The following is a 17190-nucleotide window of genomic DNA, read 5'->3' on the forward strand; positions in this document are numbered from 1 at the left end:
GCATCTTAAAAAGCAGAGACATCACCTTGCCGACAAAGGTCCTTATTGTTAAAGCTCTGGTTTTCCCAGTAGTGATGGATGGAAGTGAGAGCTGGACCATAAAGAAGGCTGATCACCGAAGAATGGATGCTTTTGAATTCTGGTGCTGGAGGAGACTCTTGAGAGTCCCATGGACTGCAAGAAGATCCAACCTCTCCATTCTGAAGGAAATCAGCCCTGAGTGCTCACTGGAAGGACAGATCCTGGAGCTCCAATCCTTTGGCCACCTCACGAGAAGAGAAGACTCCCTGGAAAAGACCCTGATGTTGGGAAAGATGGAGGGCACAAGGAGAAGGGGACGACAGAGGATGAGATGGTGGGACAGTGTTCTCGAAGCTACCAGCATGAGTTTGACCAAACTGCGGGAGGCAGTGGAAGACAGGAGTGGCTGGCGTGCTCTGGTCCAGGGGGTCACAAAGAGGCGGACATGACCAAACAACTAAACAACAACAACAAAACAAGGCTATTGATGGCTTCTCGCCATGGTGGCTATGCTTTGCCTCCAGCAATGCCTCTGAAACCACAGGAGGGGAGAGAGGGCTCTTACGCTCAGTTGTTGTGGCCTCCCTACAGGGCATCTGCTTGGCCCTGTGAAAGCAGGATGCTGGGAGAGATTGGGCCTCCTTTGGCCTGATCCTGCAGCGTCTTTCTACGTTCTAAGCATTTTGAGAGACGGAGAAACTGGCCAACACAGCTCACAGCTTGAGGAAATCTCTCGCTCGCCGTTTCCCGGAGGAAACTTCCTGCCTCGCACTCTTAGCTCCCCGGCCAGCCGGCACGCTCCCTTTTTGCTCAGCCGAACGAAGCCGCTACCTTTAAACCAGAAATGAATTTCAAAGGGCGCTGGAGCCTGCAAGGGAGAGGGGGCTTGCGAGGTTTATCAGGGAAGCCGGGAACAATACAGGCGATTGTTTTGGCGAGAGTCTCACTCAGAAACTGGCTCCTTTCAACTCCAGCAGAGCATCGCGCGATCGGGGGCGTCAAGAGCACCAATTAAAAAAAAACCAAAACGACAATAGCGCAGTGTCAGCAGGAAATGGACCGGCAGAACCTCGTGAGCAGAGACGCTGAGGGAGCGGTGGAAGGGGTAGCATTCTGTCCACCGCCGCTGCAGGGCTGCCAACGTTGTGTCCGTCACCAGCTGCCAGGCTGCCGAGCCGAATGGGAAGGCGGAAAAACAAAAGAGTACTTGCTCTCCAACCCACCCACCTTGCTTTCTGCAGCCCGCCAGATTACTGCTGCATACTCACTGCGACTGGAGCAATCCGAAAAAAGGAGGGGGTTACAAGTGCATCCAGAAAGAGACAGGGGTGTGTGCGGAAGAGAAGAGAAATAAACAGATAAAAAAAAGTTTGACGCAGCTAAAGAGGCAGCCAGTGCCCTCCGTGGCCGAACGCCATGGGAACCTGGCCGGCCCGCAGACCCGCTCGCGTCCGGGTGGCGGCGAGACCTGACATTTTGAGTGCAGTGCAATGCGGTGGCGGTTTAGCGGCACCGGCGGCACGTGGCGGAGTGGCTGGGCTGCATCGTGGCATCGGTTCCACGGCAGGCGGGGAGCAGGGAGAGGGAGAGCCAAACGGCCCCGCTTCCCCCCCCCCCCCGCCGGCCAGTTCCTTCCTTGCCGCAGGCTCCGCAGATCAGGCACGCTTCCCGGCCAGCCGTGGGGAGGAGAGCGGCTGGCTGGCCGGCCGGCTGGCTGAGGGAGAGTGATGTCCTTGAGCCAACGGTCAGCCGGAACACTTATCTCGCCTGCTTTCTCCCCTCCGCTGTCCTGCCTGCTCCCGGACGCAGGCTTCCCAAAAGAGCCAGGAAAACAAGCACAAAGGGGTCTTCTTCCTTCTCCAGGCAGGGGCGAAGGGCATCAGAAACAGCCTGGGCAAGAGGGGGTTGTTCTGGGTGGTGGAAGGCAGGCGAGCGAATGGAGCTGGCTGGTGGCTCGATGCAGAATTTGCAACATCAGCTGGAAGGTGTGTGTTTCTGTGCATGTGGTTTGATCACAGATCAGGAAAGGAGGGGGAGCAGGAGGGGTTTGAGGGTGGCGGGAGGAAGGAGGAGGCGGTGTGGAAAATGAGATTTGGGGATTCAGGTTTTTGAGAGACAATATTTGCTGTCCCATGCGGAACAGCTTCTGCTGCAGAGAGAGGTGACGGTTTTCAGACATGATAAGGATGTTGCTTGCGTGCTAAGAGGAGGCATAGTGGTTAAGAGTGTCAGGCTGGGACAGACCAGGGTTCAAATCCTCACTCTGGCATGAAGATCACTGGCAGGGGTGACCTTGGAGGCCAGTCGCTGCCTCGGCCAGCCTGGTCTACCTCACAGGGTTGTTGTGGGTATCAATTGAGGAGGGGCAGGACAGGACCGTGCGCTCCACCTCCAGCTCGTTGGAGAAAAAGGTGGGCTAAAGATGAAATAAATTAAACTGAATGCAGCGGAACGAGCCAGCTACCTTATTTATTTATTAAGTATTCACCGCCTTTCGGCCAAAGCGGTTTATACACTTTTAAAGGACTAAAACTGATTATATAACATGTCCCTCAAAATGGGATGTGGGAGGAATTTCGGTTTAGGGGATAGGGATGGAATGAAAATTAAGGGGTGGGGAAATGTAGGTCTATAAAAATCACGCATGCCGAGGAGAAGAAAAACAGGAGAGGGTGAATAAAGCTTTTGTCTCTTCGACTAGAATTACAGGCCCCCTGACACACACAAATAACATACAAAGAAGAATCCTATCTGTGGAACTCCCTGCGGCAAGGTCCACCAGCTTACATTTGAAAAAAACAAAAAGGGGAAAGAGGGATTAATCAAAACCGCAAAAATCTGTCGCTGCCTATTAATGTGAGGGTAAAATGGAACTTCCAGGTCCAGAGGCAGTCTACCCCCAAATATTGGGAGGAAAGAGCAGCGGTGGGATATTCCCATCATGCTCTGCTTACAGGTTGTGTGGGAGGCATCTGACTGGCTGCTGCAAGAAGCACGGTGCGCTGGAATAGCTTAAATTCTTATTTTAGACTTGGGGGTGGGAACTCTGTGGACATCTGGGCTCCAAGTCCCATCAGCTGGGATGGCAAGAACACAAGAGGCGGCGGCAGGATCAGGCCAAAGGCCCGTCTAAGTCCCGTATCCTTCTCTCACAGCAGCCAACCAACCAGAGGGAAACCAGTGAGCAGTATTTACAGAGGCAGGGCAGGGGAGCAAACTTCCAAAGCAGCTCTCAGGATCTGAGCCAAAATAATAATAATAAATCCCGCATCTCTTTGGCTGAAGCACACACCTTTCTGATCAGAAGGAACAGCAGCGGCGGGAGATCTGACACGGAGGAGGCCGTTGCTTTCCTGCAAACGCAGCCGACGTGGCCACGGACAGGGCTTGGAACACGGCAAGCAACCCAGGCAGAACGCGGCTGCCAGTTTCCGTCCAACAATCGCTGGGCAGGCGCCAGCTCTGTATCAGCGAAGGGAGGAGGAGGAGTAGGTGAGTCAGGTGCCCGTCCGAGGCTGGCATTCACTCCCTGGGCCCAGCAAACGGAAAGGGGAAGGGGGGGTCCCATGAACCTCCACCCTCCCACCCGCCGATGGACCTGGTCAAGTGACCACCGTGGTTTCGGAATCGCTGGGAAAGTGAGAGCCGCAGGAATGCGAAGCCTCTCTGACCCTCCCCGGCTACAGACTCATGACTTCAGCTCCACATGATTTACTTGTTTTTAATGAGAGTCCACAGGCTTTTGAGGAAACTAGCGATCTGCTTTATGCCCAGGCAGGAGCATTTCCCAGGCTTAACGACTAACAGATTGAGGTTGAATCCTGACAAGACAGAAGGACTGTTTTTGGGGGACAGGGGGTGGGCGGGGATGGAGGACTCCCTGGTCCTGAATGGGGTAACTGTGCCCCTGAAGGACCAGGTGCGCAGCCTGGGAGTCATTTTGGACTAATGTCCACGGAGGCGCAAGTCAATTCTGTGTCTAGGGCAGCTGTCTCCCAGCTCCATCTGGTACGCAGGCTGAGACCCTATCTGCCCGCAGACTGTCTGGCCAGAGTGGCGCATGCTCTGGTTATCTCCCTCTTAGACTACTGCAATGCGCTCTATATCGGGCTACCTTTGAAGGTGATCCGGAAACTGCAACTAATCCAGAATGCAGCAGCTAGACTGGTGACTGGGGGCGGCCGCTGAGACCACATAACACTGGTCCTGAGAGATCTGCATTGGCTCCCAGTACGTTTCCGAGCACAATTCAAAGTGTTGGTGCTGACCTTTAAAGCCCTAAACGGCCTTGGTCCAGTATACCTGAAGGAGCGTCTCCACCCACACCGTTCAGCCAAGACACTGAGGTCCAGCGCCGAGGGCCTTCTGGCGGTTCCCTCACTGCGAGAAGTGAGGCTACAGGGAACCAGAAAGAGGGCCTTCTCAGTAGTGGCGCCTGTCCTGTGGAACGCCCTCCCACCAGATGTCAAAGAGATAAACAACTATTTTACTTTTAAAAGACAACTGAAGGCGGCTCTGTTTAGGGAAGTTTTTAATGTCTGATGCTGTATTGTTTTTAATATTCAGTTGGAAGCCGCCCAGAGTGGCTGGGGAAACTCAGCCAGATGGGCGGGGTATAAATAATAAATAATAAATTATAATTATTATTATAATTATTAACTTGTGATAGACTGAACCTGGGACTTTCTGCATGCAAACAGATGTTCCACCACGTGGCTACGGCCCTTCTCAGGCAGGAATAATGCAAGACTCCAGTCCTCGTGGTTACGGACAAAAATGGCTGGTTTAAACAGGGGCACAGGAAGTGGCCTTTCAAGCAGTCAGGCCGTTGCTCCGTCAAGCTCAGCACTGCGTGCCCTGACTGGCAGCAGCCCTCCAGGCTTTGGCAGGTGCTTCTGCCAGCCTCACCTGGAGATCTGCCGCTGAACTGTTGTCCTTCCACTAAACAGACTCAAGATCCTAGTCCTCATGGTTTTGACTTCAACCAGAACATAGAAAGCTGGCTTATCAGACTATCACTGCATCTAGTTCAGTATTGTCTGCACAGACTGGCAGCAGCTCTCCAGGGTTTCAGCCGGGGGACACTCCCAGCCCTTCCTTCAGGCGCCACTGGGGATGCAATCTGCAACTTCCGCACGCAAAGGAGGTGCTCTAACCACTGGGCAATGACCCTTTCCTAAATCTGCACAAAGCCAGGAGTACATATTCAGGGTTTCCTCCCGCCTAATCGGCACCCGGCGATCCCAAGCACTCAGATTTTCAAAAAGAGCATAAGCAAATCCTCCAGCGATTGGGGCCAATCACCCCCTCATCTCACTTTCTATCTGGTTTGTTTGTTGTTGATTTTGTACAGCAAATTGAAAACCAAGACGGATAATTGCTTGAGATGCTCCATACTTTTGGGGGGAACGACTCCTATTTCCAAAATTAGGAGCCCATTTGCCAACGGAGCCTAAGATATTCCTGCTTGGATATTTAAACAGAGAGAGATCAAGAGGTGGAAACCAATTTGATTACTGCAGCAAAAATAATAAGTTGCAAAAATCACCTCTGATTACTTACGAGCGCACTTAATCTGGAGCACAGCGAAAATGGTCAAACTAACTTATCGCAGGAGACTCCTGTACAAGCAAAACAACCAACCACATTTATGAAAAAATAGGTTCAGCCAAGTATAATGACGTGTGATGTTCTCAGTTTTTTGTAAAGTATTTTTTGTTGGAAATTTAGTCACTGTACTGCAGAAGTACTGCAAACTTTAAAAATATCAGTGATTTTAATTTACAGGTTCACAAACTACAATTTCCATTGAAATACACACACACACACACCCACACACAATCAAAGCACAGAATAGCAAACATATTAAGGTCTCCAATGCAATACATACAGTGGTACCTCGGGTTAAGTACTTAATTCGTTCCGGAGGTCTGTACTTAACCTGAAACTGTTCTTAACCTGAAGCACCACTTTAGCTAATGGGGCCTCCTGCTGCCGCCGGAGGACGATTTCTGTTCTCATCCTGAAGAAAAGTTCTTAACCTGAAGCACTATTTCTGGGTTAGCGGAGTCTGTAACCAGAAGCGTATGTAACCCGAGGTACCACTGTATTTCAACCTAGTGTTAAGCCCAAACTGAATACAGTGGACATACAACGGCGTCAATCACACAACCGTGTCACTGTTTTCTATCAGTTTCCCAGCAATGGGAAAAATAATAAAGCAGATCAAAACTTCTCTGGGTGTCCGCCTCCCTGAATCGAACAACCATAGAATTCTGGTGCCCAAAGGGACCTCAAAATGTCATATTGTCCAGCCCCTTGAAAATGCCAGGGATTTCCTGCAAAGACAGCGAAGCCTAATGAAATCTTTGCACATGCCGTGGCAGATATGCGCCTGTGGGGGGGGGAATCACAGCACACCGGCTGCCACCAGAAATTCCCCGGAGCTCAGAGCCTAGGAAACCAGCCCCCTCCTGGGGAAGAAATATATACAGATGCCTGACCAATCCCATAATCTACAGCTCATTATTTCAATCCTCTCTAGATCATTAGCGCAACAAGATTTGCGCAGAGGAGCATAACCTCTCCAGCAGAGTTCACGATACGCGGAGTACGGTTCTCCGATGCGATGCAATAGATGGGAAAAAAGCACACTCCATTTTTCTCGGGTGGGGAGGGGAAAATTTGCTGGGGGGGTGGGATGTTGAGTGGGAAAGGCTTAAAAATTTCCTCTTCCCAATGCCAGCCTGAAGCCTTAGCGGGACTGCGCTGTAGAAGAATATTGGAAAATCAGTGGTTTTCAATGAATATCTTAAAAACTACAAATCTCCTGACAGATATAGAATGAATCTAGAAAATAGAGGAATATATAGTAAAATTCGTAGAGAGAAAAAAGTGGAAACCTAAATAATAAAAATGTGTATAGACCACCAAAATGTAAAATAGCACAATGAGAACAGTTGGAAGTCAACCACTTGGGTATATTCACATTGGGTATGTATATAGGTAAAGTATGTATTGTATGTACAGCGGTACCTCTGGTTGTGAACGGGATCTGTTCCGGAGCCCCGTTCGCAACGTGAGCAGAACACAACCTGTGTCTGCACGTGCGCAGGTCGCGATTCGCTGCTTCTGCGCATGCGTGTGACGTCCTTTTGAGCACCTGCGCATTCACGAGCAGCAAAACCCGGAAGTAACCCTTTCCAGTACTTCCGGGTTGCCGTGGGACGCAACCTGAAAAGATTTAACCTGAAGCAAACGTAACAAGAGGTATGACTGTATTGTATGTAATGTACTGTATTCTCTATTCTTAAGCCTAATAATTTCCCAGTAATGATGTATGGAAGTGAGAGCTGGACCATAAAGAATTGACGCTTTTGAATTCTGGTGCTGGAGGAGACTCTTGAGAGTCCCATGGACTGCAAGAAGATCAAACCTCTCCATTCTGAAGGAAATCAGCCCTGAGTGCTCACTGGAAGGACAGATCCTGAAGCTGAGGCTCCAAGACTTTGGCTACTTCATGAGAAGAGAAGACTCCCCGGAAAAGACCCTGATGTTGGGAAAGATGGAGGGCACAAAGGAGAAGGGGATGACAGAGGACAAGATGGTTGGACAGTGTTCTCGAAGCCACTAACATGAGTTTGACCAAACTACGGGAGGCAGTGGAAGACAGGAGGGCCTGGCGTGCTCTGGTCCAGGGGGTCACAAAGAGGCGGACACGACTAAACGACAACAAACAAGCTTAATAAAATATTACATATTTCTTTTTTAAAAAGGAAAATCAGTCGTAAGGATTTAAGACGAGAGGCCTGAATTCAGCCTACGAAAGAAAAGAGGGAGCAGTCATCTTTGAACATCTGTAGCTGGAGCAAGTTTGTTTTCCGAGTTGGCAGGACGGGAACTAACTGTTCTAAATGGCAAGAAATGAGATTTTGACTTAAAACCAAGAACCTGAGCTGTTGAGACAGCAGAACGAACTCCCTCGGAAGCTTGTGGACGCTCCTTCCTTGGAGGTTTTTAAGCAGAGGTTGGATGGCCATCTGTAAGGGATGCTTTAGTTGAGATTTCTGGGGTTGGACTAGATGACCCCTGGGGTCCCTTCCAGCTCCACAAGTCTATGATTCTACAGAAAGGTCTGTCTGGTCCAGCTCCCCACAGAGGCCATTGGGGAAACCATGAGCAGGGCAGGAAGGCAACATACAGCGCTCCTCTGGCTCCCTGCAACCTGGTGTTCTGAGGTATGTGCTCCTGAACATGGAGGCTCCACTGAGCCATCGCTACTAAAAGCCGCTGGGCCCACGGGACACACACGCCAAACACAACACGATTATTTCTTACGACAAAGATAACTGTTACTGTTAGAGATCCTCTAACAGAAGGGAGACTCAGCCAGATGGGTGAGGTATAAATAATAAATTATTATATTTTATTATCTGATGGGGCAATTAATACAGTCGCCCACAGGTCCCTAAGATTTGAGCAACCTTCACTAGGGACTGAGCCTTTATTTTTTATTTTATTACTGCATTTATATCCCGCCTGTTCCCGACTAAGAGCACATATTGATATAGGAATGTATTAGATAAAATGTAAAGCAATATACAATAATAAGAGTACATTCATTTGTAAAAAAGGAATATACAACGGCATAGACAGGAAGCCTAGTGTGTTGGTATGTATATGATTTGGGGGGGGGGGAATTGTTTTTGTTTTTTCTCTATGTTCTTTTTTGTTTCATTTTCTTTCTAGGTATATAAAATTTGTATATAATTTTTGTATATGTGTTGGAAATTATATTATAGCAAGTCCTGTAATGGAATATGACAGCGTTTACCGATGTAATATAAGAATGTCAACAAATAAATAAAATGCAAATTCAAAAATAAAATAAAACACCGCCTGTTTCCCCACCCTACTTCAAAAGCAATTCAAGTTGGCACACCCTCATCCGTTTAATCTTCACAACAGGTTAGGCTGAGATATAAGCAGCGGCCCAAAGTGATGTTGCCAAGTAGGATTCGAACCTTGGTCTCCTCCTGGCACCCTTAACGACTACCGCACACCAGCTCTCTCCACATAGGCTCTGCCCTGTGGAACTCCCTGCCACAGGTCCGGCAACCATCGTTCCAGCCTTCCCCAAACTCTATTATTCAGACGGGCTTTTGCAGCGTGTGTGTTTCTTCGTTTGCTGGTTTTTAGGCTGGCAGGTTCAGGGAGCAACCTGAAACCGCCACACCTCGGGCTTGCATCATCGATCCGTCCTTGCAGGTGCAGCAGGAGGAATGGAATTCCAGAGGCATGAGAGCAGCCCTTCACCTGTTGCGCAAGGACTCGCCGTCCTGGGTGAATAGCAGCGATCGGGACGGCAGGAATGTCCTTGCCACACGGGGAGGAGAAGGGCCTGCAGTCGCTCTCGCTTTTTCCAGGCACAGGATCTCAAGACTGAGGGAAGATTCAGGGCAGAGAGGAAAGTACTTTGGCACAGAGCTCGTGGTTAAACTGCGGAACTCCCTTCCACAAGGGGCAGCAGTAGCCATTTCCCAGCAGAAGAGTTTAGGAAGGAGCAAGGCACCTCAGACCTCTCTAACTCGACTCGGGCAACAACACAACTGCCCTCCTCAGGCCATGCTCCTCCGCAGGTTCCTCAGGTGATTTTACCTGGCTGGAACCTGTCCCTTGAACTAGGAGACTGCCTAGCACAGGGGTAGGCAACCTAAGCCCCGGGGGCCAGATGCGGCCCAGTCGCCTTCTCAATCCGGCCCGCGGACGGTCCAGGAATCAGCATGTTTTTACATGAGGGGAATGTGTGCTTTTATTTCATAGAATGATAGAGTTGGAAGAGACCACAAGGGCCATCGAGTCCAACCCCCTGCCAAGCAGGAAACACCATCAGAGCACTCCTGACATATGGTTGTCAAGCCTCTGCTTAAAGACTTCCAAAGAAGGAGACTCCACCACACTCCTTGGCAGCAAATTCCACTGTCAAACAACTCTTACTGTCAGGAAGTTCTTCCTAATCTTTAGGTGGAATCTTCTTTCTTGTAGTTTGGATCCATTGCTCCGTGTCCGCTTCTCTGGAGCAGCAGAAAACAACCTTCCTCCCTCCTCTATGTGACATCCTTTTATATATTTGAACATGGCTATCATATCACCCCTTAACCTCTTCTTCTCCAGGCTAAACATGCCCAGCTCCCTTAGCCGTTCCTCATAAGGCATCGTTTCCAGGCCTTTGACCCTTTTGGTTGCCCTCCTCTGGACACGTTCCAGTTTGTCAGTGTCCTTCTTGAACTGTGGTGCCCAGAACTGGACACAGTACTCCAGGTGAGGTCTGACCAGAGCAGAATACAGTGGCACTATTACTTCCCTTGATGTAGATGCTAATTTAAATTTAAAATGCATCTCTGGGTTATTTGTGGGGCATAGGAATTTGTTCATTTTTTCCTTCTTCAAAATATAGTCCGGCCCACCACATGATCAGCCCACGGCTGAAAAAGGTTGCTGACCCCTGGCCTAGTGCTTGCCCAAGATGGGGATGGGGACAAGTTCACATCATACCATTGTCAGGGGAAAAACAATGTTGTCCAGGGTTGTAAAGACAGCGGAGAGAATAACTGGGTGCACTCTTCCCACCTTGGATCAAATCTACGCTTCCAGGTGCCATAAGAAAGCTGCAGAGATAGCGCAGGATAGTGCGCACCCCGGAAATGATCTCTTTCAGCTTCTGCTTTCTGAAAGAAGGTGCAGGGTTAGAAAGACTAGGACTAGCCGCCTGAGAGACAGTTTTTATCCAAATGTGATTTTGGTTTTAAATGCAGTGTAAGGTAGTCTCTGCAGATCACTGCAGATGGTGACAGCAGCCACGAAATTCAAAGACGCCTGCTTCTTGGGAGAAAAGCAATGACAAACCTAGACAGCATCTGAAAAAGCAGAGACATCACCTTGCCAACAAAGGTCCGTATAGTTAAAGCTATGGTTTTCCCAGTAGTGATGGATGGAAGTGAGAGCTGGACCGTAAAGAAGGCTGATCGCCAAAGAATTGATGCTTTTGAATTATGGTGCTGGAGGAGACTCTTGATAATCCCATGGACTGCAAGAAGATCAAACCTCTCCATTCTGAAGGAAATCAGCCCTGAGTGCTCACTGGAAGGACAGATCCTGAAGCTGAGGCTCCAAGACTTTGGCCACTTCATGAGAAGAGAAGACTCCCTGGAAAAGACCCTGATGTTGGGAAAGATGGAGGGCACAAGGAGAAGGGGACGACGGAGGACGAGATGGTGGGACAGTGTTCTCAAAGCTACCAGCATGAGTTTGACTAACTGCAGGAGGCAGTGGAAGACAGGAGGGCCTGGCGTGCTCTGGTCCAGGGGGTCACGAAGAGGCGGACACGACTCAACGGCAAAACAACAAGGGTGCTGAGAGTTCATAGGAGATCTCTGTTCCCCCTTCCCAGAACTACAACTCTGAGAGATCAGAGCACATCTGGAGGTACAATTCCCAGAGGTCAGAGCACACCTGGAATCCTGACTAAACTGCGGGAGGCAGTGGAAGACAGGAGAGTCTGGCGTGCTCTGGTCCAGGGGGTCATGAAGAATCGGGCATGACTAAACAACAACAAGGTCGTCTCTATGGGAGTGTATTGTATTTAATTATGGGGTATCAGAGTTTTTAGGGGGCTAACCAGGCTGGGATAGCTGGGATAGCAGGCTTGTTGGTTTCTGAATGTCTGATGTAGATTTCGTTGCTCTGTATGGGACAATGACAATAAAGATTATCGTAATTAAAGCACATGGGTTCCCCCAGTGTGTCCTGGGATCTGTAGTTCCCCCCTCGCAGCACTACATTTCCTAGTTTCCTTCTACAACACCACCACAGCAACCTTGCAATGTTGGCTAAAGTCATTTAATTTCGGTTTTGCCTCTTCATACGATTCTTCAGGGAAGGGAGTCACGGGCTTTAAATGTGTGTTGGGTGGGCTTCCGATGTCTGGTGCAGACCTGACCTGGATCCCCAGCGGCTCACTGAACTCAGGATATTTTTTGGGGGGGATCCCAAACCAGGAGTTAAGAGCCCCACCTACATGGCCACCCAAAATGCAGCCCTTCAGCCTGAAAACAGTTCCCCGCCTCTTGGTTTAGGAGGAATTTCAGGTTTTATCCTTCCGCAGGCAAGGAAAGCAAAAAAAGAACAAAACCCCGAGCGTCGTTAATCATAAGCCACACTCCCCAAAGAGAAACAAACAATGCATAGAAATTGCTTCCTGCTTTTTCGGATGCCCCTGAAGCGTTCATCAGAGTGTGTGCCGTCAAAGCATAAAAAAAAAATCACTCCTTCCCCGCCTGCTCCAAAATATCCCAGCCGACAATTAAGAGCGTCTTGCAAAGGTGAGGCTTTCAATGGGGGAAAGGGGGTGAGCTTTGACCCCCGGGAAAAGGGCGTTCTAAACCCCAGCTTCCTGGTCTGGGACCAGCTGTCAACATGGCCAAAAAGCAGCGCCTACACCCCTTCGAAAGCCATTCAGGTTGGTGGAGGGAGTAGCTTTCTCATCACAACGACCTTGCGGGGGAGGCTGAAGCTATTTAACTTCAAATTTGCGGCTGGGGGAGGTTTCTGGGCGAAAATGGAACATTAAAATGGAAGAGTGGGAAATTCTGTAGTTAAGTTTCAGTATTATTAAATTTATTTAAAGCTTCTTTCCATAAAAAAAGACTCGGGGCTCCTTGCAACAGGTGAGGATATGCAAATATTAAAATAAAGTATAATATAATGTAACCACTAACAATTATTTTTTAAAAAACCACCCACCATTTTGTGGTCACATACTGTTCCAACCTGGAGACAGGAACAGCAGCCAAGTTGTTTTTTTAACCACATACAGAGGACTTTTTAAATACTTTCTTCCAAGAGAAACCTGAACCTGGTGGGGGACAGGAGCAAAAAACTAGCCTAACAGGTTGGAGTAGGATAAGGGAAAGGGGGTGAAATTAGTTTGGGAAGAAAATAAAGTCAGTTTCTTTGCCAAAACACTGGACTGTGAAGCCAGTATAAAAGGGAATTTTTTTTCCACCAGGATCTCGAGAACTTGGCAGCCAATCCTGAGCTTGCGATCCTAGGCTTACCTGGGAGCAAGTCCCATTGAACTCAGTGGCGCTTGCTTCCGAGTAGATAATGGATAGGATCGCATTGTCAGGGGGTGAAGAACATTACAAATCTGGCTGTGATTATGGCAGAACTGACGAAATGTGCTATCTGGAAAGGGAGGTGTGTTCTGAATATTTTCCTCAGATGTACACACACTTACACGATGATACCGCCAAACCCTGCTCAAGAGATTTAAATCAAGGAAAGTAGCAGGAAAATCTAGCAACCATGAGCGAACTTTACATTTTATTTTATTTTTAGGGCAGTAACCCCCAATACCTTCCCCAGAGGTGAAATAAAGACAGCGTTTTTATTATCAGAGACAGGGATATGCCAGTCCCTGGGTGCCACTGCCTTCCGATCTGTGAAATGGGTATATTTTAAACCAGGGGTGTTTGCGGAGGTGGACTTTTGCGACAGGGACAAGGTTTCTCAAATGACGCATCTGTGACAAGGTCAACGCAAAGACCAGCAGGTGACCTCAATTCGATCACCTCTCCATTTCTTGACAGGTGGCTAAACTTTTCAGCTGGCGACACCCTGAAAGTATGACATTCGGACACCGCCCTTAACCAGAAGTACCAGACCCGTCACTCAAGGTTGCAGGCGAACAGTGGAATTATTCAGATTTTCGACAACTCGCAAAGGGCTCAGGTTATCATCGCCTGCCGTGGAAACTGCCACTTGAGAGTTGGAACATTAAAATTTTAAAGGCATCGTATTACAGAAGGGAGGTGCAGGGTTCAGTTCATGCCAGCGCTCAAGCCTAGCACCGAAGAGATTAACAAAATAAACCCACCAAGATAGATGCACACAGGGGCTCTTGTCTTTAGCAGGCGATTTCGGAGACGCCCCAGGAGGGATGTAATCTCACATAATGATCAGACATATTCTCTACGATGTGCACAGGAAAAAATCATAGATGCTACATACAGGGATGCAGGTAGCAGCTGCCTTTTACGGAGTCAGAAAACGGGTCCATCTAGGTCAGTATTGCCTACACGGACTGGCAGCACCTCTCCAGGGTCTCAGGCATGGAATCTTTTCCAGTCCTTTGTGGGTATGCCAGGGATTGGACTATCTGCCAATCTATGTGTGCCCGGACACTGGGGTCCAGCTCCGAGGGCCTTCTGGCGGTTCCCTCATTGCAAGAAGCGAAGTTACAGGGAACCAGGCAGAGGGCCTTCTCGGTGGTGGCGCCCTCCCTGTGGAACACCCTACCACCAGATGTCAAAGAGAACAACAACTACCAGACTTTTAGAAGGCATCTGAAGGCAGCCCTCTTTAGGGAAGCTTTTAAATTTTAATAGATTATTGTATTTTAATATTCTGTTGGAAGCTGCCCAGAGTGGCTGGGGAAACCCAGCCAGATGGGCGGGGTATAAATAATAAATTATTTTTATTATTATTATACGTACACCATAGGCATGAGGCACAACATTCATACCAAGCTTTCATTTAATAATACAGGCATACCTCGGGTTACGGACCGCCGAAACCTGGAAGTACTGGAACGGGTTACTTCCGGGTTTCGGCGGTCGCACATGTGCAGAAGCACTAAATTGCACTTTGCACATGCACAGAAGCATCGACTCGCAACTCGCATGTGCGCAGACACACCGTTGCAGGTTGTGAATGTGCATCCCGCACAGATCACGTTCACAACCCGAGCGTCCACTGTAATAATATTATTATAATAATTTATTATTTATAGCTCGCTCATCTGGCTAGGTTTCCCCAGCCACTCTTGTTAAAAGGAGTGTGTGCCGATTGTATGACTCATACAAGATGCCTAAGGTGGTGGTATAGACACTTTGGACTTCCATTCCCCACAGAACAGCCCCATCCCATCTCATCTAGCAAACCAGTGATGTGTCAGGACATTAATATAAAAGATTCCATCAGGATTTTAGGATTCTGGATCCAGAGGGAGCTGTTTCTTTAACGCCACAAAGCCTAGAAACTTGAACTCGCTAGCCACGTTGGTTCATTTTTATATATTTTTAGAAACCCTTCCTCTCAGCAGGACAAGAATTGATATCGATCGCCCTTCGTTTGCCCTCTCGGCCGCTGACCTTTGACAGCGGCTCCTGCTGAAGCCGAAATCTCCAGGGGGCTGGCCCTTGTGGATTTATTTATTTTATTCAAAAAAAGAAAAGAAAAAAGGTCAGCGGTTTAGCTAGATCTAAGTCCACCCCCCGCCCCCGCTTACTTTATCCAAACAGGATTTGACAATGGGCAAATTCTTTGCAGAAATAGCCAATTAAGCAATGAGGTCTCCCAGATGGATGCGAGAAATCGCAGCTCCCAGCAACTTAAAGGCAGCAGCCCCAGACACTGGGATATTGTTCTCCATTCATGGGGAAAACTAGAATTTCAGCCTTTACTCTAGTTTCAATCAGGCGATGGAAGGGGGACGTACACCCTGAAGGTGTAAGAGGAAACCTCAAACTGAATACCTGGAGAGAGAGGATGGTGGTCAAAATCCCTACAAGCACATACAAAAATCGGAGAAAAGACTAATTTTGCAGTCGCTTTGGAACGAAGGCTGCAATCCTCACCCTACTGGAAGGAAGCCTTACTGAATTCAGGAGGTCTTATGCTGTGCTTTTTGCCTAGAAAGAAAAATTGCCAGTACTCTGTATTCTTGAGCACCCCCGGGAAAAAAGCACTTTTTTTCCGGGGGTGCTCAAAGCTGCGCTTTGGTTCCCAAACTGTTTCAGGAATCGAACAGACTCCCTGAACGGATGAAATTCAGAAACCAAGGTTCCACTGGATAGATTTCACAAAAGCAGCTGCGTTTTCCAATGCAAAGATGTATCGCACCAAGACGGTCGTTCTAAATTTTAATTGTAAGAAGGGGCAGCGTTACGGGAAAGCAATTGTCAATTTCAATGCAAGTGTGTAGTTCACTTTCTGTGTGTGCGCGCGTGCATGTGTGCGCGCATGCGTGCGAGAGAGAGCTTGACCCTACGCATCCTTACTCAGAAGTAAGCCCCAATAACGTTGACTGTATGTGTGCCTAGGATAGCAGTTTAAGGCTGAAATCTTATTTCACTGTAACTTTCCTAAACTGTTCCAAATCAAAAGCCAGTTAATTTTTTGCAAATTTGGGAGTGGGACAAGGTGGGGGGGGAAGATGACCACAACAGGATTTAGCAACAGAGGGGCTTCATGGTGTGGGGGGTTGTTTCCAGGTAGAAAAAGCCGGGGGGGGGGGATAGAGAGAGAAAATGACTCCCATCTATCAGCAATGCAAAGTTTTGCTCTATCTATCAGGCAACCTGAGGCCTGCCATTTGTACCAGAGCCAATGGTACAAATGGCTAGAGTGTTGGACTATGACCTGGGAGACCAGGGTTCGAATCCCCGCGCAGCCCCTGGGTGCCCTTGGGCCAGTCACGAATCTCTTAGCCTAACCCACCTCACAGGGTTGTCGCTGAGGATGAAATGGGGAGGAGGAGCACCTTGAGAAAATGTGGTGTACTTATGAATGTAATAACAATATATAATGTTGTTGGGATTCCAAATCTCCAGCACAGCCAAATGGCCAGGAATCAGAGTTCAGCAACACCTTGAGGGCATCAGCTTCCCTATCCTTTGAGAGAGAGAGAGCAAATCTTTGCACTGCTGATATAGCTGGGGTCACTTCCTTCCTCCACCCCCACCTCAAAGCGATTTATAATAGGATTCCTTCGCATTCCAAAAGGTCACGTAGTCAAAGGCCTCTTTTAATCCCTTCCTCCCCAGGGCAAAGGAACAACACCAGCTTTGCCTTTAACTGTGGGGTTGTGTGTTGTTTTTTTTAAGAACCCTTTGCTGCTTCTTGGATAGGAAGAAAGTTGTTTTATTCATTTTATGTATCTTGAGCCTTTCCTCCAAGGATCTCCCTGTTTTATCCTCTCAGCAACCCTTCTAGGTAGGTTTCTGCAGACCCAACAGGTTAAGCTAAGAGACTGTGCGTGGGCGATTTGAACCCTGATCTCCCAGGTGCGGTGATTAGGAGTGTTGGACTAGGACCTGGGAAAGCAGG

General features: G+C 48.6%; 1 protein-coding gene across 3 annotated transcripts in view; it reads right to left on the reverse strand.

The window, feature by feature from the left end:
• CGN (cingulin) overlaps window positions 1-17190 on the reverse strand; it is a 67344-nt gene that overhangs the window by 46836 nt on the left and 3318 nt on the right. The window contains exon 1 of one of the 3 annotated variants that reach the window (XM_083476942.1): window positions 3314-3604. The exons of 1 other annotated variant lie outside the window; for it this stretch is intronic. In XM_083476942.1, coding sequence (XP_083333068.1) covers window positions 3314-3589 — 276 coding nt within the window. In that variant the 5' untranslated portion in view covers window positions 3590-3604. Of the gene's footprint in view, window positions 1-1248; window positions 1909-3313; window positions 3605-17190 lie in introns of those variants that run through there. One more of the 3 variants, XM_083476944.1, reaches the window with a different exon arrangement.

The sequence above is a fragment of the Podarcis liolepis genome (assembly GCF_965112155.1).
Source record: "Podarcis liolepis genome assembly, chromosome: 15".
Classification (NCBI taxonomy): domain Eukaryota; kingdom Metazoa; phylum Chordata; class Lepidosauria; order Squamata; family Lacertidae; genus Podarcis; species Podarcis liolepis.